Source organism: Cnephaeus nilssonii (genome assembly GCF_951640355.1).
Source record: "Cnephaeus nilssonii genome assembly, chromosome: 9".
Classification (NCBI taxonomy): domain Eukaryota; kingdom Metazoa; phylum Chordata; class Mammalia; order Chiroptera; family Vespertilionidae; genus Cnephaeus; species Cnephaeus nilssonii.
The window spans coordinates 18,305,212-18,330,025 of NC_137080.1; the positions used below are offsets into that span (position 1 = coordinate 18,305,212).

Sequence of the window (24,814 nt, forward strand, 5' to 3'; positions counted from 1 at the left end):
TCTTGTACCTCTAATTTCTGGTTAACTTGCGTTGTGTCTCACCTCAGTAGGCAGGCTTCTCTGACTAATTCCAACAACCTGTTTCAGGTTAGGTTTTCCTGCTAGGTGAGTTTCTAGCACCACGTTTTCTATCTCTAATAACACTCATCACATATCATTGCAAGTGTCCTATTAATTCTTTTCCCCACTGTGTGTTCCACACAGGGAAGAACCATCTGTATATTCCTAGCACTTAGAGCAGTGTCTGGCACATAGCAGGCACTCAAATAAAATAAAATACTTGTTGAATGAATAGGCCTGTGATATGCTTCACACTTTTCATTTGCTAATTCAGTTAATTCTCAGATCAACCTACTGAAAAAGGCATGAGAGTTCTGACTGTAAAGATGAGTTTATTGAGGCTCAGACAAGTTAAATAACTTGCCCAAGGTTGTTTATCTAATAAGCAGTGAAAAATGACCTGGTTTCAAGGCCTATACTCTTAACTATCCCCAGTTGCTGACATCATTAAATGATACATTACAAGTGTACTATAATGTAAAGCATCTTCTTACCCTAGGAGTGAAACATTAATTGTTACAATGGGAATGCAGCACAAATGTTTTGCCATTTAAAACTTTTGCAACAGCAAAAAAATATATATAGTTTAAAAAATAACTTCCAGTCTTTGCCGGGCAAGAAGAAATAATAAATTCGTTCTTCCAAAACTTTAAGAGATTAAATTGGATAAATGTAACACACCATGGAATATGGATTAAAAAGTTAAAATTTTGAGGATGGGCAGTTCAAAGCAAATAGAAAAGGCATGTTTGGACTTTGAGGTTTTACTTTAAAATATATAATTTATATGTTTCATGATTAAGAAAAAATATGAAGCAATGAACTTATCAAATTCATGGCAGGTAAAAGTTTTCATAGCTACACAGGATCTTTACTTTTCAGAATCACAAACCTTTGTTAGTTGTCAAATTACAGGGACTGTAGCCTTTGTTAGTATCTGCCAACCAAGCATCATCAGTTTGGTTCTAATATCTTAATTCTCACAACTCTGTGAGGTAGGCTGTAATTCAGGTTATTACAAACAAATATAAACATCATAGTTAAGTGTTTTGATCAAGAACTGAGCGTTCCTATGATGATGTCAATGAATGTTAGCTCAAAGATTGCATCTGGTTAACTTTTAAATTCCAATAAATTTATTTCCACTTTTATCTTTAAAAATCTTTAAAAATTTAAAGATTAACTTCACTAGTTATGTTTGAGCAGCTTTTAAAAGCATATCTCTGTGACATTCTTTCTAATTATGATTAATAATGCCAATAGCCACAAATATTACAATAACAGTATCATAATCTACTAGCAAGTCTAGAATCCTGGGATATTATCCATCCACTAAAAAGACAATCCCATTCTAACACTATCAATATATAGATAGTTAAGGGGAAGCTTATTGGCATTCTCATAATTAAATACTTATTGATTTCTGTATGCTTGATGCTCTGTCTCTCCTGAGCAACAAGTATATATAATGTGCACTTCAGGGCAGTTAAACCATTCTGCAACTACTTGAGTTTGACAGATGTGCAAACGACTTTCATAATCAAAGCATCCAACAGCATAAATTTCCGCAGATGGATATATGGGTGAGCCATAAAGAGGGAAAGTGCTCCATCATTGTATGAAATGGTACAGTTAATTACCTCTGGCTTCATCCAACATGATTTAACAAGGATATTATGACCCATCAGAATAAGCAGATTTAGTTTACACCTGCTTGTGTAGCAGATTTTAAGAAGCCAAACATTTATAATATTTTAAAAGGTTGGCGAAATTCTGTTATAGTCATTGAGACTCAACAAGTTTTGTTCTTAAGCTAGACTAAATTTATCTAATGAAATAAATAGCGAGGGATACATGTATAATCAAACATGTGTAATCACTGTCCTTAAGCCTAAAAGGTGGTGGACCAAATACAAGCAATGTCCATGAACGCTTGGTTGTATCATTCCTTTGGATTGGCTGTATATCCTGGCATCTAAGGTAGCAAACTGAGAATGACTAGAAAAATAGAGTGGATAATACTCTCCATCCTTATCCAAAGTATCATTCTATACCTAATTGTAGGATGACCTAAGACTTTGGGAGAGAAAGGGAGATTTGTGACACATATGTATGTTTTGTGTAGGTGGAAGGGGCTTTTCCCCACCTTGGTCTTGTTTTTTTTTTTATAAATAACTAGTAGCCCATTTGCAGGAAGAATCCTGCCACTGCTGTTGCGGCCGCCGCGCCTGCACCCGCGCGTCACTGCCGCCCGCCCTGCCCCGCCCCGCCCTGCCCCGGCTTTCCCTCTGGCAGCCACCTTGCTTTCTGCTTTTCCTCCCTCTTCCTTCTAAGTTGTCTTCAGTCTTCACTCCTCCCTCCCTCAGCATATGCAAATTAACCGCCATCTTTGTTGGATAATTTGCATACTTGCCCTGATTGGCTGGTGGGTGTGGCTTGGGCATAGCGAAGGTACGGTCAATTTGCATATTACTATTTTATTAGGTAGGATAATTCTACTTATGTTAAAATAAACAATAATATTTTTTTCTCTGAATTGTTTTCTATTTATCTGTCACTACAGCATTACGCATTTACCCATTTGTTTTCGCAAGACTATACTGAGAGCCTAGAGGGCCAGACCAAAGGTGTTCATTTGGAAGTTATAACGCATCATGGATTCCTTGAAATGTGGACACAGATGTTTTCACTATCCGTCCTGATGTGATTTGCATCCTGGGAAGCCACTTTTGATTGTTCTATGAATCCATCACCTGGGTCATTTTGTCAAATAGAACAGTGTTACACAAAGATAGGCATTAGTGAGTTACAACCACTATCTCTGCCAGATAAGTGAGGGCTCATATTGATAAGGTACAGGTTTGACTTAAGTAAATAAATGATGTTTTAGGCTGTAGACTAAAGCTACTTATGGAAAACTGAAAATTTAAATTAAATGTAGCTGAACATACAGAAATACAATATCCCTTTTTAAAAAGATTAACAAAATAAGTTAATAGGTAAGCTTTATAGTTTTAGAGTCCAGAAAAACAATTTTTGAAATGTCACCAAAATTGCAAACATCCTGTTTTTTTTTTGTTTTTGTTTTCAAAAAGGGATACTGCATCTTTAACACACGTAAAGTCGTATATCACCCATTTTCTACTTACAGGTAGTAGGAGTAAGAATAGTAGCTCCTCCTGGCAAGCAAATCACAGACAGTGGAAAAAGAGAAGCAATGGTGAATGAAAAGCGTGACTCTGTCACATTCAATAAAGCAGAAAAATGTGCGTTAAAAATAAAATGAAATAAAATAAAATTCATGTTTTTTTTGGTTTGCATTTCAATTTGCTCATGCACTGGTTAGATATCTTTTGCCATGCAATTAGACAGATATGCAATAGAAAAATAAAATTTAAAATACATAATTTGGGAAAAAAATAACATGCTGACATTTCTTTTATAGCCAAAAAAATTGAAAAATTAAATGGATTGTGTATCTTTAACATGCAGTTAAGCACATCCTCCATTACCATCTAAATGTCATGAAAGATGGAACAGCTGTTTATAGAACTTGTACACTGAATTGATTATTATTCTTTAGATACAAAATATAAAGATCTATTAGGTTAATATAGGATATATGCAGAATGATACCTAAATTTTTAAAATAAGTCATTATATCTTAGTGGTACACAGGTACATACATATATTAAGTGAATATACATATGCACCAAACACTATAATATACACAAAAATATGTCTACAGTAGATGTATGTGAAGATGATATCATACACAAGCATTTACTGTATTGAAACATAATTTCACATTTATGTTTGGAATTATTAAAGCATCCATGCTGTGCATTTAAAATATAATACATAACCAATGAAATAATGGCATACATTTGGAAATAATTCAACAGCAATTAAATTAAAAAATGGCATTGCGTTTTGAAAGATGCAATATCCCTTTTCTTAGCCTAAAAACTTACTTTATGTATACCCTTAGCTGTAGAATTTCACTAAATTGAATTCCAAACCATTTTTTCACACAACCAAAATACACAGAACATTTTCAACATGAGAAGTATACCTATATATGTTATTATTCCCAGTGAGGGATACAATCTTGAGAAACCTAATCATTTCTCATAAAAATAAAGATCATTAAAGGCTAAAATGATTTGCCTTTTCATTATTTTTATTATAAATTTGTGTATTATATGGGTACCTATGTTATACACTAAAATTGTTTCCCTAAATTTGATACTATCCAATATTGTTATAATATCTAGGATTTTGTGTATGTATAATAAACATAGTTTTGATTAAATCATACAGGATACATGTGTGACACAAAATATGAGTAAAAGTCATTACAAAGTTGCTTGGATACGTAAGAGATTCAAGTAATTTAGTTATAATGTTATATATTGGAAGGCAACATATTTAAGTATGTAACTTTGTGTATAAAATTATAAACTTTACTAATCATGGAGGTGATGAGGAAGAAAAATAAAAGCCCTAGCAAATTCTCTACCAAAAGGCAATCAATTAAAGTACAACTGTGAAAACTCCAACATTAAACATTTTGCTTGAGGCCCATTTATCTAACCATTTAAAATATGAACCAGCAAAGAATTTGCTACATTATGCAATTTTAGAGAGTTGTCAGAGCATATATGCCCCCTCCCCCAATCATGCTTCGAGATTGTTTTAGCATACTTTATAAGATTTATGTTTCAAATGTTTTTGTTATTTCTAAAATAGAAGGCCGTGAATAAGAAAGATCCTAATAACAAATAAAACTGATAATTTCACCCAATTTTAACTAAGTGAGGACATAATCAGAAGCTATTTTCTTGCTCCCATGTCCAATCTGAAGTGACTGGAATAATGTTAATTGAGGAGCAAAGTTGAATTAACTCTCTAAACTGTTTAGTGTAGTTAACCCTCCAAGTATAAATTTACCCTAGAGACATATGATCTGGAGGTTATATTAAAAAATTGTATTGATCTTAACTGGCAAATTTGTATTACTAAAATACGTAAATCTTTCTGACTCAAATATGATGTATATTCCAACCACATAGGTAGACAACAGCAAAAAGAGAAAGCACTATTGGGGAAAGCACGTATGTAGCTAATTTAACACAAAACACTATAATGCATACCTAATGTTTCTAATGCAGATGTGTCTTCTCCAACATATATATCTCCAGGGAATAATTGTAAAGAGGCAATACATTAAAATAAACTCTGATGGAATTATTAAACATGTAGTATGAATCATATCTATATTGGTAATGATCTATTTTGAGTACAAAATACTAATCATCATAGAATATTATATGACTTATGTTATCAACATCATTTATTATATTATTTAATATAATTTATAAATTACAAACACTTTTATATACAACACTATTTTAGGGCTATATTCTGCATGTTAAGATGTTTTTAAAGTCCTTCCCAATTGTAGAATTATCTAAAACATATGATTGGAAGAATTGGGGATTTGTATTAGTTTCTGAGACAATGCCTAACAAATGACATATAAGAAAATAAAAAAAAGTTCAAGTTATAAAAACTGTATACTTTGAAATGTTTTTCAGCAGGAGTAGACTTTAATCTACAGACTAGAGTTCATTTTAAATCCTAATGGGTCCTAATATCTTCAAATAATTGCAGAAGATATTAGTTGATACAATATAAAAGACTAATGATCAATTTTTAAAAAGTTGACTTTTCATATTAAAGTGCTAAAACAGTAAGTGAATATTTCATACACAACTTCACAAATAATATTTATATTCTTCTCATACCTTATTTATAGCCAATATGTAGAAAAATAGAGTATAAAATAATTCATAGACCATAACCTAAGCATTATGATAAATCCTTATTTCATCATTCTTAATAAATAACACTAGAAGTACAAGATAAATTAACATCTCAAGTATCTTTGCATTTGAAAAATTTTAATTCACACATTAATATCAATGTTAATGTGACAAAACGTAGATATTTATATCTGAAATTAAACTGCAAAGAACCAATACACATTTATTTTAGAAGTATGAGAAATAGACTCATGCTGACATGGTTAAAATGCAATTCTTCTAAATTCAATTCTCTAATTTTAAAAGGTCAAGGAAACAAAAAGATATTTGAAATCTAGTGACATAAATAAGTGAGTGGCCTTACCTCTTTTTTACAATTAATACGACAACTAGGAGGAGGAGGATGAACACCAAAATTCCGGCACTAATTCCTGCTATTTTCACCACTCTGTCTGTCTGCTTTGCTGGGTCTGGAATCACTTCTGGTTCTTCTGTTGCTGCTGCTAAATGAACCAAAAAAATAAGTTACTAAAAAAAGCTAATTATCATAGAAAGGAAATTGCACAACTCTTACAAAAAGGTGACTTGTTTCATTTGCTTGAATGAAAATAACCCGAAAATATAAATACAGAAGGGTGCTAAACTATACAGCATGAGAGATTTAGGGTCAAGCTAAGGGGAGAGCTTTCTGAATGGGGGTTAACACAAAAAATAAAACCAAAATCTAGACATAATTGTCAAAGGGAATGGCAAACGATTTTTCTCCAAATGTCCTTAAAAGTGAGACAGGGTCAGATTTAAAAGATTTATTTAGCAAACTCTCTCCACTCAAGTGCAGGGTGCTGTGCTTGGCCCTTTAAGGTAGAGTCGGTGGCACTTGTCTGGGACACAAGTGGTTAAATTAAATAAGTGCCTCGTCTACCTGCTGAAGGTGTGAGTTTATAATGTGCTGTATAAAATTTGAAACGGATAGTTGGTTTGGGGCACAAAAAGAATAAGAAAAGTAAAACAGGTACATCAAGAAATATTTCACATTCTCCTAACAAATAAAACCAAGATAATAAACTTGGAAAACAGAAATCTGAACAGATAAATCTTAAAAAAAATTTTTTTTTAGAACTTCACTTCCTTTCTTTCTGGAAGCCACCACCATCCCCTATATACACACATATTAAAATTATAATCTTGCCATGACCGGTTTGGCTCAGTGAATAGAGCATCGGCCTGTGGACTGAAGGGTCCCAGGTTCGATTCCAGTCAAGGGCAAGTACCTTGGTTGCGGGCACATCCCCGGTAGGGGGTGTGCAAGAGGCAGCTGATCGATGTTTCTCTCTCATCGATGTTTCTAACTATCTATCCCTCTCCCTTCCTCTGTAAAAAATCAATAAAATATATTTTAAAAAATATATAATCTTTAATTAATTTACAAGCTCCAGTAAACCTCTGAAGACATTTTCCTTTTACCTTATTTACCTATTTTTATGTACATTTTACATATAAAAATTGAGGCTTAGAGAGATGACCATAGATGACCAATTGCTCAAGAACAGAGAAAAACCTAACATCTATCATCCAAACCAGCAGTCTTCAGTGTTTCCATCCACGACTCTCCTGATAACAATGTGTGTGACTAGAGCGCAGGGGATTCTTAGAGTTCAGCGCATCGGGGAAACTGCCTTAAAGCCCTCATCACAGTGTCAAGGATAATGGCTAAATGAACAAACAAACAAATAAATCTAACCTCAGTGCTTTCCAATGAATAATTTTCCAATTCCCCTTTTTAAATAATCCACTTTTTCTAGAACACTGTCCTTTCTTCTTCTTTTTTTGAAAAATAAATATATTTCTATTGATTTCAGAGAGGAAGGGGGAGGGAAAGATAGAAACATCAATGATGAGAGAGAATCATTGATCGGCTGCCTTCTTCATGCCCCGCACTGGGGATCGAGCCCTCAACCCAGGCACGTGCCCTTGACTGGAATCGAACCCAGGACCTTTCAGTCCGCAGGCCAATGCTCCATCCACTGAGCCAAATCAGTTATAGGCTGTCCTTTCTTCTTTAGCGCCTTTGTCCTGGCCTATTTACCCCCCCCCCCCCCGCCCCACTTTTACCCCGAGTTCAGCACATCTAACTATCTGCTCCAGTTTACCAACCAGCCAGTTTCACTCAGAAGGGGACTGACACAAGTCTGCTAACTTTTCTATTTTTTTCAGGTAGGAAAAATGAACTAATGCATTGAATACTTATATTTCATACATTTCATAATGGTAATTTAAATTTCATAAAATGGTAATTTAAAATGAAACAGTTTGAAAAAAAAGTTTAGAGAGAATGGTCAACTTTGCAAAAACAATTCAGTATCACTGTCTTAATTTATCTTATTTCAACTGGATCGGATAAAGCATCACAGGGACCAGTATTGGGTAACTATTATTCTCAGATAGGAAAAGCGAGTCTTCAGCTTGTTTCTTCTAGTCAGCAAGTTTCCAACTTCACACTTTGCACACATGAGGGCTTCATGGGATTTCCAGTCTCATTAATTAGGAAGAGAGGTAGGTAGTTCAGTGTTTAGCACATTTCAAGCTACGCATTACAGTTCAATTCATCACACATGTATTCAATATACTGGAGATCTCTTTTCCCAAGAGCAACTTTAGAAATACAGAGATTATGTATTATAGAACTGTACACCTGAAACATATATAATTTTATCAACCAATGTCACCCTAATAAAGTCAATAAAAATAAATGAAAACACACACACATAATGAAGAGAGGAAGTATATTTTAAAGTTGCATGTGAAGCTAAAAAGAATATTGCAGGTAATTCTCAAAATGGATTGGTTCGATACAGTTATCACTTCAAATAGAAAGGGAGACTGAATGTTTGATATAGAAATTCCTAGAAAAAACCTCAGTGTAGGCCACAAATCCTCATTATTCACTAACTAAAGCTTATTCCCATCAGGTCCTATGTTAAATGTGGCTTTCAGAGAGTAATGATAATATTCCCTTTGTGATTTCTTGGCATATTCACAGAATTAAATGTTTCTGACACTCTTTAAAAGATCAGTTCTTGTTCTATGAGGTAAATACATTTTTAATAGGCCATCGTAGTTCAGTAAAACTCATGGTGCTATGGGATACATTTCTAAAGATATTATTATGTAAGTAGCATGTTTTCATAGGAATCTTCAGAACTAGTAAACCTCACTAGAAGCAAACAACCTTCATAATACTTACAGGTGCAAACATAAACTATCATCATGAAGTATGAACACCCAACCTTAATATTAGCTTGGTTTAGCGATTAAGTAACCAAACTGACATGAAGGTGATGATTGGTAAACACTTTCAAATTCAAAGGATGAAAAATATTTTTTAAAGTCTTATTAAATAATATAGATTTGCTAATGAATTAATCTAAAAATATTTCTAGGGATGAAAAACCAAACCTAAAAGTAAAATGATACTGATAACCTTGACACTGTATTCAGGGCATAAGACTTTCATAATCTATTATGCAAAATAGTGTTATTACTTTAAAGTCATACTCTGGCCCTAGTTGGTTTGGCTCAGTGGATAGAGCATCAACTGAAGGATGCTGGGTTCAATTCCAGTCAAGGGCACATACCTCGGTTGCAGGTTTGATCCCTGGTCCTGGTCGAGGCATGTGCAGGAGGCAACCAATCGATGTGTCTCTCTCACACTGATGTTTCTTTTTCTGTCTCTCTCCCTCCCTTCCACTTTCTAAAAATTAATGGAAAAATATCCTCAGGTGAGGATTAACAAAACAACAAAAAAATTAAATAAAGTCATAATCCATATGTCTTGGTTAAACACTGGATTTCAATTAATACTTATCAAATGGTTAAAAAAAATAAATAAAACACCCAGTTCATTCATTTGGGTTGGGTAAGGGTGCTTATGTGTCATGATCACAACTCTTGTGCAAAGAGTTACTCATCGATGCTTTAATATCAGTATTAAACTTGAATGTGAAGGCTAATGAAACTTTCTACAAACACATGGTTTGGTGTCTGTTTTCCCTTGATTGTGAATCCTCATCAAAGTCTTTAGCTACGAAATATATTATTATTACTGCTACGACTATTAAAGAGTATTTTAATTAATGTCTGCATAAATTTATTACTTTAGACACTTTAATCACACATATTTTCCTGAGTTCTTGGCCTAATAGAACCAAGGAGTATAAATATCCTATTTAAAACCATTCAAGCTTAGAAGATTCATTAATAGAAACACAAGCAGTAGCCCCTAAGTAAGCATATTCTGTTTTCTTAAAAAAAAAAATAGCAAAAAGCTATTATAGTGACTGCACCCTTGAGCCCTGTGTATAATTTATGCACATACACAAAGGCAATGTAGAGCACCTTTTTCAGAAATGCTTTCCTTTGCCATAAATCTTTACCTTTTCATCTGTCAGAGAATATTCAGCGTCCCAGTGTTCTGAAGCCAAGAGCAGCATAATTCTTTGGACAGTGAGGGGGAAAAAACAAACTAAGGCAATACTCTGTTTTTTATTGAGTAAATTTATGAGATGCTTTTTGGGGGGGTGTAAAAGTGGTTAAAGCAACTTTATAAATTGTGTTCTTCTTCCCACTACTTAAAAGTAATTTACCTAAAACATTTAGGTAACAAAAACTACACAAACACCTCAAAATGTACTTAAGAAGTAAAATTATTTAACAGCTGCAATCATACAAGACCATTTTCCACTTTTATGATGGATATCAGAGACAATATATGAGGTGTTCTCACAGCAGCTTTAGAGACACCATCATCCTGTCAATTCCGCAAATCCTCCAGGTGTCTCACTAATGCTCTTTCCTTCCCAGTTATAATTAATTCTGAAAAACTGTTAACACTCACTTACCAATCCTCTCTAATAAAATGGTAATATGCAAATTAGCTATCACTCCGCTACATAAGCCACGCCCACCAGCCAATCAGGGCGAGTATGCAAATTAACCCCAATCCAAGATGGCTACAGCCACAGAGAGCAAGGTTTCCTAGGTAACAGAGGAAGCCAAGCTTTCCATAGCCGTTGCAGGCCTGAGCCTCCATTCAAGCTACAAAGTTTCAATTATAAAAGGTAAACAAATTCAAACAAATGGCGGCAGAATGGAGCTTGAGAGAGCAGGCCAGGGTTGCCGGCGGCAACAGAGGAAGCAAAGCTTTCCGCACACCCTGGCCGGGCCCACCCGATTAAGGCTACAAAGTTTCAATTGTAGAAGGTGAATTAACTGCCACAGAAATGGCTGCCGGAGCCCCAGGCTTGGCTCCACTCCAGGCTACAAAGTTTCAATTGTAGAAGGAAAATAAATTCCAGATACCAGGGCCTCTGCTTGGGTCACCAGGGGGCGTGGCTGGCCTGCAAACCACCACAGGCCCCTCGCTCAGGCCGCCCCACACCCCAAGGGAACCCCCACCCTTATCTGTGACACCCTTCAGGGCAAACCAGCTGGCCCCCACCCCTGTACCAGGCCTCTATCCTATCTAATAAAAGAGTAATATGCAGATTGATCATCACTGCAACACACAATATAGCTGCCCCCATGTGGTCAAAGATCCTGCCCCCATGTGGACACAAGATGGCCAGCAGGAGAGGGCAGTTGGGAGGCACCCGGCCTGCAAGGGAGGGCAGTTGTGAGGGACCAGGCCTGCAAGGGAGAGCAGTTGAGAGGGACCAGGCTTGCAAGGGAGGGCAGTTGGAGGTGATCAACCCTGCAGGAGAGGGCAGTTAGGGGTGACCAGGCTGGCAGAGGAGGGAAGTTGGGGGCAAACAGGCTGGCAGGGGAGCAGTTAAGCATCAACCAGGCTGGCAGGGGAGTGGATAGGGGGTGATCAGGCTGGCAGGCAGAAGCGGTTAGGGGCAATCAGGAAGGCAGGCAGGCAAGCAGTTGGGAGCCAGCAGTCCTGGATTGTGAGAGGGATGTCCGACTGCCCGTTTAGGCCCGATCCCACCAGGATCGGGCCTAAACGGGCAGTTGGACATCCCTCCAGGAGTCCCAGATTGGAGAGGGTACAGGCTGGGCTGAGGGACAACCCCCTGCCATGCACGAATTTCGTGCACCGGGCTTCTAGTCATTACTTAAGATCCTATAATTGGGATTATGTCCCCCAACGCCACCAACCCACCATCACCAATGTGTCTAATAACTTACTAGTTACTGAGTTCAATGTGCACTTTTCTCATCTCGTTTTATGCAACCGCTTGATCGCATTTGACATTGCGATCCACTCCTTCCTTCTTGCAATACTCTGTTCCTGGGGCTCCCATTACTTGGCCATCTCCCAGTTTTCTTATGACTCTGGTCTCTCCTTTCCAGATCTCTTAAGTGAGCCCCTCATTGAAAATAGGTGCTGCCTTGAGTTCCTTAGGGACCTGGACCTCTTGACACTGTTTTCCATTCTTTCTGGTTTGGTGACTTCACCCACTTTAATCACTTCAGTTGCCATCCATGCTGATCCCTCTTAAATCAATATATCTCTAATCAATGACCAGGGCTCTAAACTCAACTCTCGACCCATGAATTCACCTCACTCTTGTGATATGTCTTCACTCCAATATAACTCAGTCACCTTAAATACACCATTTCCAAATCTGAACTCATAATCTTACCCTCACACCAGTTCCTCCTCTAGAGTATCCCCTTTCGGTTAACGGCACAACTATCCACAGAATGGCACAACTACTCCTGTTGTACAAGCCAGAAATCTGGGCCTCATTCTTGAATTCTCTTCTTTCTCCTTACCTCCAGGATTAACATATGTCATCCAAATTGGGATGCTTTTGAAAGTGAAAGGGGAAACTCAATATTTATGATAGGACAAAAAGCAAACACTGGAATTGTCTTGGGCACATAGAGATATGTGGTCACGTTTCTTTTTCATACAATTAGGTACAAAGTACTACTACTTCCTAAATATCTCGTCTCTACTTTTTCCATCTCCACTGCTACTACCTTAACTCAATATCGCACCCAGATTATACAGCAGCCGCCTACCTGTCTTATCTCCCTGACTGCTCTCTCTGCCTATTAAACATCAAAACTCAATTTCTAAGGTTTCAACCATATCATGCCACTCCACTGATTAGAGCCCTCCAATGGCTTCCCCCTGCTGTTCCGATAAAGCCCAGGAAAACAGGGACCATGTTTGGTTTGCTTGCCATTGTATTTCCAGTAGACCTGGAAAGGAGCAACAGTGCAAAAAGTATTGCTTAAATAAATGAAAGAATGACACTAAGGCTGCCTATGGTGGAATGTACTGCCATATAGAAAGTGAGACGCACAGCTTATTTTGGATGTTGGCCTAAGATGAACGTGATACATACATTTCTGAATTGTCTCTAGAATTTTCAAGCCCCTGTGATAGCCATTCTTTCCTAAGGCTAACTGCTTCCACCATCTGCCACCATATACCCTCAAACCAAAGTGCAGTGAAATTCCAGCATCATGGAAAGTATAGGAGATTCAGTATCAGCAAGACACTGTTTTAATTCTTAGTTCCTTCTCTTTTTCACTGTGTGACAATGAGCAAGTTTCCATTGCTTAGTTAATATTTCACCTGTAAAATAAAAATAATAGCAGTGCCTATATTATGTACCTTTTAGGAATGTTAAGTGACATAATGATGGGAAACGTTTTTATAAACTGCAAAACACTGGTAGCAGAAGTAGTAGTAGATGCTGCTGTCCCTGGCGGAGGTGTTAGCTATCATCTAAAAAATAAAAAAATTATGAACAGGGGCAGTGACATTACTGAGAACAGTTTAAAATAATTTTTAGTAGTCTCTTCTATAAATATATAATAATGAGTTTTGTAAAGTACATGTTATTAATTAAATAGTCTGTCACACTGGACATCTAGCCTACGGGCATCTTGAAGCATGTATTATTTAGCTCAATGGTCCTTTGAAGTCATTTTGCTTTATCATGTCATACTATCTTATGAAACTTGTCTAGTCTTATATTGCTGACAATAAAAAACAGGTTCTATTAGAGTTTTATATGGTGAAAATGAAAAGTTACATGTCACATATATTGTTTAAATAGTAACTAGAACTTAGTTTACTCTTTTTTAATAAAGATATAAATATTACCTACAAGTTTATGATGTAGAAAAACAATAGAGCAGAAGTGTATACATATTTTGAACTAAAGATTAATATTACAATACTTAAAATTAATTTCATACTGTTTAAGGCACTTTTTTTGTAGTCTCAGATTCTTTCAATTTGTTTTGGTTTTAAAACCACAGTTCAGCCCAGCTGCAGTGGCTCAGTGGTTTAGCTCCTATGAACCAGGAGCTCATGGTTGGATTCCCTGAGGGCATGTGCCTGGGTGGTGGGCTTGATCTCCCTGGCAGGGGTGTGCAGAGGGCAGCCAATCTATGATTCTCTCTCATGATTGATGTTTCTATCTCTCACAGTTCAAAACTTACATAAAATCCCGACTAACAAATCTCAAAAGAAAGGTAGGGGCTGGAGGGGGTAGAGGTTAACCAAAGAACTTATATTCATACTAGAGGACTGGTGCATGAAATTCATGCACTCGGTGGTGGTGGTGTGGGGGTGGTCCCTCAGCCCGGCCTGCGCCCTCTCGCAGTCTGGGAACCCTTGGGAGATCCTTAGCGCTGCTATGGCGGAAGAGGCTCCCGCCACCACTGTTGTGCTCGCCAGCCATCAGCCTGGCTTCTGGCTGAGCAGCGCTCCCCCTGTGGGAGTGCACTGACCACCAGAGGGAAGCTCCTGCATTGAGCATCTACCCCTGGTGGTCAGTGTGCGTCATAGCGACCAGTCGTTCCACCATTTGGTCTATTTGCATATTAGCCCTTTATTATATAGGATATGCATAACCCATGGACATAGACAATAGTGCTATGAAGGTGGGGGGGGGCAAAGTGAGTCAGTGGGGAGAAAAACGGGACATCTGTAATACTTTCAACAATAATGATACAATTTTTAAAATCCTGAAGAAATGATAAAAATACTTTTAGCAAAGACAATAAAATAACTATCACATTTCACGGACGTATTTAAAGGTTAAAAAAGCTAGTAACTTAATGAAAGGCAAATATTCTACTAGTATTTAACGTGAACTTTTTATTAAGCTTTTCATTTAGTTAGATTTATTCAAATGGGCAAAACAGAGCCTTAGTGTGTTCTCCTGCTTCTTAAACACAGTTGAGTCTATCTGCTAAGTAATGTCTGAAATCTGTTTTTAATTCTCCATTTCATCTTCTTGCTGCCCTAGATCAAGACCCAGTCAACTTTTTCACTAAGACATTCTGCTTCCCATATAGGCCTCCAGAATGAGCTTCCTAAAATGCAAATGTGATTCAGTGACTCCTTTAACTGCTTCCCATTCAAAAGAAAAGGCGAAAGTTCATGGTATAACATATAAGACTTTTCCAAACGAGGCTCTAATCAACCTTTTCAACAATTTATTTAGGGTATCTTATACCCTAATCATTTGCAAGCTTCAACCATTCCCCAAATACTCAAATACTCCTTGGTCTATTTCAGGGTTTGGCAAACTGTGGCTCCATGAGTCCTTTCCAGTAGATTTGACAGCAACTATCATATCATTGCAAACAGTCAACTTTACAAGATAATGCCAAATCGCTACCCAGTAGGGTATGTGAACTCCACTTAAATGACATCTTAGCACTTTGTATTATCACACTTAGACATTTTTAATAATTTAGTGGTAGAAAATGATACCTAACATGCTTTTGATTACTGAAATTATCTTTTGAGATACTTACTTAAGATACAACAATATTGCTATATATTTCTATACAGCAATAAGGATAATAATAATAAAGATAATAATAATCCTTTGTCAGTTATATGTGCTGTAATGCCTTCTACTGGGTAGCTTTGCTTTCAGGTATTTAAGGTATCTTGATGACTAGCACATCTTCAGGTTAATGAAGTCAAATATATCAATTACTTGAATTCATAATAACAATGACTTTCTTTTTCTATAAAAGCATTAAAACTGTGCATTTCATATGTAATCCTGGATCCATCTTGAATTGCTTTCTGAATTGGATATACAACAGGAAGATATTACAGCACCCCCTTCCCACATATATATCCAATTATCTATGGACAATATTTGAATTGATCCATGATCTTCTAAACACTTCTGTCCTGTATCCAAATTACATAAATGCATGGATTCAGTTTGCAGATTATCCATTATTTCCACGAGGCAATGTATGTATTATGCTGATATAAAATGGTTTTAGTTACTATAGCTCTGTACTATGTTGTAATATATGATAGTCATGTTCCCATGCCTCTCCCCTTCTTGTGCATCTTGGTGCACCTTTACATGTTCCTGTGGGTAACTTCTTCAGATTAAAGTCCAGAGAGAAATCATCTCTTTACTTCTGTCAAAGCTGCTATGCAATCCATCCCAAGAGTTATTTTTAAAATTTGAACAATCCCGTTGTTTCTTCCCAAAAAGTTCCATTTGATTCTTTGCAAATAACACTTTGTTGAGTTACTACTGAGAGCATCTTTTTAATCTTCATGATTTGCACGTTGTTTCTCTGAATATTCTGTGCCTGACAATCTAAATACCTGCAGCCCTTCAAGGAGTTATTTGCAGGAACGCTTGGTGACCTTTGAGAGTTAATTGCTTTATGCTAGACTGTGGGAACCCTGCCGGCCTAAATTGATCATGCTTTCATCTAAAAAAGAACTTGCATCAGCTTCTGCCAATAACCACAAGGTACCACAGGACCCAGCCTACCTCTGCAACCTTCAAGAGGACCACCTCTACACAGGATCCCCTTACGACGAGCCTTTTGATGCATCTTCAGCATCTCCCTTCAGAAACTGCCAATCCCTCCTTCTGTCTATTCCATTTCTCAGCTCCAGTCCACTACACCTTTTGGGGGTGGAGGCTGGGAGAGGCAGAATAGAGACTCCCCCTAGGTGCTTCGGGCACAGTGATGTATCGAAAGGCATGTCCTCCCCAGGCAGGATTGTTCTGCAGAGTTTCTCAGAGCTCCTAATCTGTCAGGCTTCCAAAAGGAGAAGTCAGGTCATGGGATTTTATGTTTATATTTCCCCCCAGAACTCATCCTTAAATACTCTCTCGCTTCTAAAGCACCGGTTAATTATTTTTCCATAAACAACATGTAAAATTGTGCTGTAAATATTTTTCAATAAGTCTGCAACATACACCAGTTTGGGAGTTAATTGAAGGCAGAGCTATAATCTCATTCATCTATTTATGTCCAATGATTTACATAGGGGCCAACAGTTTAGTCTAACAGATAAGTGACAAATAAAAAATGTTCATCATTTGTCAATGTTACATAAATAAAAGCATATATTAACTATAACATACTGCTCACAGCTTTAACATTTTTGAAACAGAAGATATGAAGTCCAGAGTTAACTGATTTGTAAAATCTAAAATTATGCTTTGAGAAAAATTCTGTTCTACAGAATAGCAACAATGGGAAAAGAATGTCAACATATGTAGAAAATATACTACTAGGAACCACTCTAATCATGTGGCATTAAATACTTTGTTATAATAAAACCATAGACATGGGATTTGAGTTCCAGCTTTGCCACTTCTAGGTGACCTTACATTGTTTAACCGCTATGCTCCTCAGTTTTCTTATTGGTAAGTAGAAATGATAAAGATACCTACCTTCTAGGTTGGTGTTAAGATTAAATGGGTTAAAATACATAGAGTGCTTAGGACAATATCTGATATATAATAAGGCCCCAGTAAATATTAGTATACATGTAATTAAATTCAGATAAAATTCTCTTTCCATATCTAGATTTCTAAACCAGATAATGAGTTCAAATAAACAGTATCAAATAGAGAGAAGTCTAATTAGAGATATTAATGTTACTCTTCATCACTTATCACATATTTGCTGTATACCTCAGGGGTACAAAAGACTGTAATTGGCTAAAAACCAGAAAGATGAACAAATGCTCTTCCTTCAGAGATAAGTATTTAAATAACTATACTTATTAATAGGATATTAATAAGTATTTAAATAACTATACTTATGAATAGAATATAACTAAAAAGAAGCACAACTAGGGTTCCTAAATTGTATCTGGTCTGTTAACATCTTACAACATTTCTTAAAAATCATTCAACATCAAAGTTCAACTGTGTTTTTTAGATAAAGAAGAAACTCAGAGGAGGTAAATGTCTTTATCATGTCACAGTATTAGTTATTAACACAATTAAAAATATAGCCCATGCTTCCTGACTCCCATCTGGCATTTTTGCCTGAGAGAAATGTGACTGGGAATATTTTTATCACTGTCTACTCAGAAAGAGACATGGCGGGGGGCAGTGGGGAAAAGAGAGGGAAGAAGGGGGGAAGAGAGAGAGAGAGAAGATAGGTGTCAATCCCGATCACCACCTAACATAAAGAAGTAAATTTTCAGTCACACCAAATCCTTTCTAGCAAAAAAGCAGAAGTGGGTGGATAGATAGGTGGATAAAATCTGGTAGCTTCTTCGAGGATGTTATAAACTATTTTTTTAAAAGGAAAATATAAATTCCATACTCCACCTTAAACCCACAAAGAAGGCAGGGGCTTCATCCTTTCATTAATAAATACATTACTTGTTGCCCCAGGCACGTGCCTGGCACATTTATAGGCTCTGAAGCATCACTACTGGACAAGACACAAAAATCTCTGCTTTCAGGCAGTTTCCATTTTGCGTTGTAAAGGAGATGATGCACAAGGAAACGACCCATTACAATGGTACCCTCTTTAGAGTCAAGTGTGAGTATAGACCCCTCTGAAGAAAACATGGAAGTGGATGGTATGGCTTTTTACTGAGACGGGGGAGTGCATCATAGCCATAACACAATGCTCTGATTGTCTGTCTATGTACTAGCATTAAGGAGAGTTCAGAGACGATGGAGCTGTATTAGTGATTAAAAAGTTTTTTTAACCTCAAATAATAAAGGAGATCAGAGAATAAAAAAAGTAAAATTAAAAATTAACCGGGGAAGTAAAAAATAAGACAAATAATATAATGCCATAAAACTGGGGAATAATGAGCTGGCCCGCTTTGATGCCAAAGTGGAAAGTCTAAATAATAAGGAACTTCACATCTTCTATGTGCTGGTTTTTATATGGGACATTCAAGTAGTAATGACCTAATTTAAGAGTAAAACAGACTGAGCTGAAGATTACCGAGAAATAAAAGGAGTAAGTTAAACGATGCTGGATCATATATCCACACCCAGTGTTTATAGCAAAGTAGGCTACAAACTAAATCTTAACCTTAGTGTGAAATGCTTATGAACTGATAAATGTGGATATCTGGAACTATTAGGGAGAAAAAAACTTCATAATAATGCCAGTGGCTTTTTTTCATAAGCTACAGAATCAGGAAATTCTCTTCTTCAGGGAAAAATCTGGAATATTAAAATCCAGGCACTGCATGTAATTAAAAGGCAAGTGCACTTGACATTTTTATTGGCACAGAACTCAGGATGCCAGATCTGGGCAAGTCATCCAAAGATGCTATTCTAAAAACAAATGGAAACCACCCATACACACACACGCACACGCACACGCACACTTGAATATAGTATAACTTGATATACTAGAGAAAGAAATATAAACCAAACAAAACCTTTAATCATGCTCAAGTTATAAGAATGTGATATGATCTAAAATAGTACCTTATAACCTAGTTTCATTTTCCTTATTTGTAAAATGAGGGGTTAAGATTAGCTGCTTTTAGATATGATTCTACTTTCATTTTCAGCAGGTCATTTTCCACCAAGGCTTGGATAATTCATTCATCTGGCATATCTCAGGAGAACACACAACATGGTCTAAATCATATTAATAGAGGTGGCACTGCAATTTTCACAGGCGTTTATTTACTAAATTAGAGACCGCCTTAATATTGTTCAGACGAACCAGATTAAAAAATGATTTTGAGTTCCAGCTTTTCCACGAGGATTGAATATAAAGTCTAAATGATTAATAAATGTTTTAAGATTTGAGATTGGTTTTTAATCCTAAAATATCTTTTGGCCTTGAGTGAAGAAATAGGAACCACGTTTTAAAAACGGTTCTTGGTAGTCTAAAATTATCTAAGTACTGGCTATATTTCACAGTTTCTACTTTTTAAAATATCCAGCAAACATTTATATCCAAGATACTTTAACTGACTACATTTTGTCCACTTCTGGATAATGAACTTTTTGTTACACTCAAAGCCCTCATCCTTGTCTAAACAGGATCCTTTCAATAGGAAGTAGTCATCTCTTCAATGAAATGTCCAGCCCTTCAAACTCTCTTCTAAATTCCTATGCCTTATTGGTTCTTCTTCTTCTTCTTCTTTTAAAATCTGTACTAAATCATGGCTTAATAGAGGTTGGCTGGAATCCTAGGAGGAGCAAGAGTTTCTGAGGACTCCATTCACTGATTATATAGACTCAGACTTTATACTAAATCATCGTGGAAAAACTGGAACTCAAAATCATTTTTTTTAACCTGGTTCCTCTGAACACTATGAAGGCAGTCTCTAGTTTCTTCATCTGTGTAAAATGGCACAACAATATTCTTTTACACATATGCTCAGGATTAAGAGAGATAATCTAAAAGAAAGCTCATGAAGGTTTGTTCCCAGTATTTTTCACAGCTTTCTTCTTTGTGGGCATACACCAGCATCTCCACTTTCTAGCAGGGGTAGGGATTTAGGAGATATCTGATCTCCAAATTCTTCAGGTATGTTAGAGATTGAACCACTGACAATCTGGACGCTGCTGTCTGAAAAATAAGAGTTTTACAGTATAAATGCAAATAGGCTACTTAGCCTGCTGCGTACTATTCTAAAAGCCAGAAGAGAGCCATCCCTGAGTGGTGCCTTTGGTGCCCTCATATTCTCAGCAGTATCCTGTTCTCCTTTATCCCTGCTTCAGATTCCACTGGGACCAATTTTTAAAGCACACTGTTGTGTGTGTGTGTGTGTGTGTGTGTGTGTGTGTGTGTGTGTGTTTTGTTTTTGTTTTTTTTTACGTTGTTTTCTCTTTTTGCCATCCCAACTTTTGGTCTCTTACTTTTTTTCTCTCTGACTATCTAATTCAAAGAAGCTTTCAAACAAGTGCCTTCATTTTCCTTTGACCTTAAGCATATTTGTTTTTTCAATTACCTCCATGCTCAGTGAACTCAATGTTCACACACTTCTTCCACTTACTGTTTGGAATTCCTTACAACTACTTTCTGAGCACCTCACTGCAACTGAGTCCTGCTGCTGTCAAAAACTCCTAGCTCCTGGAGAAAAAAAGAAAGCCTGCATTTATCCTGAAAAGATCTCCGAGGCACTATCTCCCAGCATCGTCACCAGAACCCAGAGCTCGGCTGCCAGACCCACGTTTCCTGGACCCTGGACGAAGCTAATAAATTCCTCTTCCATTAACATCCATGTGAAACTTGCTTTCTCATGGGCTTCACTGAGCATTAGATTTTATGAGAATAAATTTTTTTTCAATTTCCTCAAACCTAATATGTTTTCATATATTGAGGGCATAGAAAGCCAACCTTTTTAAAGGAAAACTGTGCTCTCTTACAGAGTGTACACATCACTGGTAGATCAGGTCCTGGACCTGCCCAACCTTGGCTACTTGATATCCCTGCTCTGACACAGAGATTAAAAACTTACATTATAAAATATCATCCTCTGTACAGTTTTCTGCTCTAAGAATAATAAACTTGCCACGGCTGGTGTGGCTCAGTGGTTGAGCGTTGACGGATGAACCAGGAAGGAGGTCACGGTTCCTGGTCAGGGCACATGCCCAGGGTTGCTGGCTCAATCTCCAGTGTGGGGTGTGCATGAGGCAGCCGATCAGTGATTCCCTCTCATCACTGATGTTTCTATCTCTCTCTCCCTCTCCCTTCCTCTCTGAAATCAATAAAAATATATTTAGAAAAATACCGAACTTCTCTTATTTCCCAACAACATTTTTAAGAAAAAAGTATAAGACTAATAGTCCCCTATTATATACTTTCAATGTAAGAAAGGCACAAGTTTAGCCTCAAGTTTTAGAAGTGATAATATTTTCATACTGTATAAAACTAGAACTACATTTTAACCAATCTCTGAGAACTACTAGGATTTACCAGAGAATTTACAGGGAACTGTAGGCAGCACATCACAGTAAGAATAAACATTTTGATTGTTCTGCATGGCTAAGAAGAGAGCCACTTCCGGATAGGAACAGAGAGGGTGCCCAGCTCTCACAGTGTTCCAACTAAGAACTGGGAGAAGGGTGGAGAGCCTCTATCTGAGATCAGAGGTAACACTCTCTTGGGAATTTGTGCAACCTAAACGTGGATGTGGAAACCAATACCTCTCTTCAGAGTGTACCTGTCGACCTCAGACTCACTCAGCTGTTCTGTATGGAGTCTTTCCCTCCGTGTACTAACTTCTGACCTTGACTTCATGAAATCTTCCTAAAGTCAAATGTGATCCATCAAACCTCTGAAAGCTAGATTCACGGTTTCAGCCCCTTGAACATTCTCTGCTCTCCTTAGGCCTTAAACCTGGTGTGGCCACCTTTCCCTTACTACCTGTGGGAGTTAATTTTATGTCTCAACTCTGACTGGGGCATGGATGCCTGGATATCTGGTTAAACATTATTCTAGATGTGTCTGTGAGGATGTTTTCAGATGAGATTAGCATTTGAATCAGTAGACAGAGCAAAGCAGACGGTCCTCCCCAAACTTTGTGGGACACGTCCAAATGCACAGAGGGCCCCACTAGAACAAAAAGGTTGAGTAAGGGAGGAGTCCTTCTCTCTACCTGACTGTTGAGCTGAGACACTGAATTTACACCATCAATTTTCCTGTTTCTCAGGCCTGTGGACTCAAACAGGAGCCACTGGCCTGGCTTCCTGGGTCCCAGTTTACAGACAATAGTGATGGGATTTCTCAGCCTACATAATCTTGTGAACCCTTTAAAAAAATAAATTGTATCCGTATCTCCAGCTGATTCTGTTTTTCTGCAGGACCCTGACTAATACACTTCTCTTCATATTATCTTCACCAAAGAATTTGCACCCCGCAAGTTTGCATGTTCAATATTTTGCTATGGTTTCCCATTAAAACTCTGTTGGGAAGTATTTTTAAAAATGTGATAAAAACAAAGAAACAAACTCTCATCTAGTATATTTTAAAACAGAACTATTTGACCTCTTATTTTGACAAATATGGTATAGCACATCATTAGGACAATTACATAATGCACAGATTTTAGTCTCTGTCCACCATTTTTTTTCCCCAAAACAGGCATTTAGTATGCTCCTGAAGTTCAAATATTCTAAGTAATAACAGTAAGCACAGTAATAACAGTAAACAGATCCTTTAAGCACAAAACATTTCAACCCACAAGAACACACCTAAAATAATTCCCTGTAAGAGCTGTGTAAACATCTGGACCAATCTCATCCTATCACATCACCATGTACTTAGCAACTGAGCGTCTATTCTGAGCACATGACTTCTACTTCTTGCATTGTAACAGATGATGTTCTCAATATAAGATTATGTTGCTATGGCATCAGCAAACCCTGATATTATGAATCCTCCTGTTCACTGTGAATATTTTAAGAAAAAAATTAATAGTCCCCTATTATATGTTCATATTTATAATAAACGTAAAGTATCAAATACGAAAAGTAATAATTTAATATTTTCTTAGTGTACAAACCCAGAATTACATTTTAACCAATCCATGGGGATTCCCAGAATTTATTAGTAGACTTTGCAGCATTACCACCATATTTCTGCAGTTCATTAATATGTACCAATAAAATGAATATAAAAAATGTAAATGGCAATATTTCCATTTCAACTAAGGTCACACACAGTGTTAGTTTATTTTTCAGTATAATAAGTAAATCTTTGACTTGGGTGGAATAAATTCTACAAAGCTAAAGAAATTTGCCAATCCTTTTAAATTAGATTATCTCACGCTATTTCCAAATCCCCAACAGTGAAACAGACTTATGCATTCTGCATGTATGAACTTGGCTGACAACAAAAATTTGCATTAAGACATCTTCTCTCTATGAGGCCAAGTTTCCTTTTTCTTCATTAGTTTCTATGAATTCATATTCCAAAGTCTCTGATTCCAAAAGATTGTTTTCTCCAACTTTTGTAATATCAAAGTTATTTAAGCTGAACCTCAAAGGAGATAGACTTATAGAGGAGGAACAAGTAAACAAATTAGATGAAAATCAATGGTTTGTAGATTAGAAAACCCTGCTTCTCTCATTGCTCGAATAAGATAAAATGCTCACTAAACAGCTCCACCTCAGAGCATCGGGCCCTTGAATCTTCCTGCTTCTGGTGTCTGTTAGCATGCCCTGACTGGGGTCATCTCACTCCACACAATGCCTCTGTAGTCACATTGCCTTCTGGTCCTTTGCAGGGCAAATCTTCCTCTGCCTCTCTCTTATAAAACACATGTGACTGATTGCCCAGCTGGAGTGGCTAAGTGGTTGAGCAGTGACCTGTGAACCAGGAGGTCCTGGTTAGATTCCCGGTCAGGGCACATGCCCGGGTTGCAGGCTCGATCCCCAGTGTGGGGCGTGCAGGAGGCAGCTGATCAATGATTCTCTCTCATCATTGATGTTTCTATCTCTATCCCCTTTCCCTTCCTTTCTGAAATCAATAAAAATATATTTAAAAAAATACATATGATTGGATTTAAGGCTCACCTAGTTAATCCAGGATAATCTCCCTAAGTCAAGATTCTTGACTTATTCACATTTGCAAATACTCTCCTTTGTTATGAAGTAACATGTACAGGTTCCAAGGATTAGGATTTGATATGTTTGGGTGATCATTATTCAGCTTACTAAAATCTA

The 24,814-nt window shown here is 36.9% G+C and overlaps 1 protein-coding gene across 3 annotated transcripts in view; it reads right to left on the reverse strand.

The window, feature by feature from the left end:
* Window positions 1-24,814, reverse strand: part of PTPRK (protein tyrosine phosphatase receptor type K) — a 479,445-nt gene that overhangs the window by 36,500 nt on the left and 418,131 nt on the right. For 2 of the 3 annotated variants that reach the window (XM_079780717.1, XM_079780719.1), the window contains exon 14: window positions 6,253-6,391. In XM_079780717.1, coding sequence (XP_079636843.1) covers window positions 6,253-6,391 — 139 coding nt within the window. The remainder of the gene's footprint in view (window positions 1-6,252; window positions 6,392-24,814) is intronic. The other variant, XM_079780718.1, reaches the window with a different exon arrangement.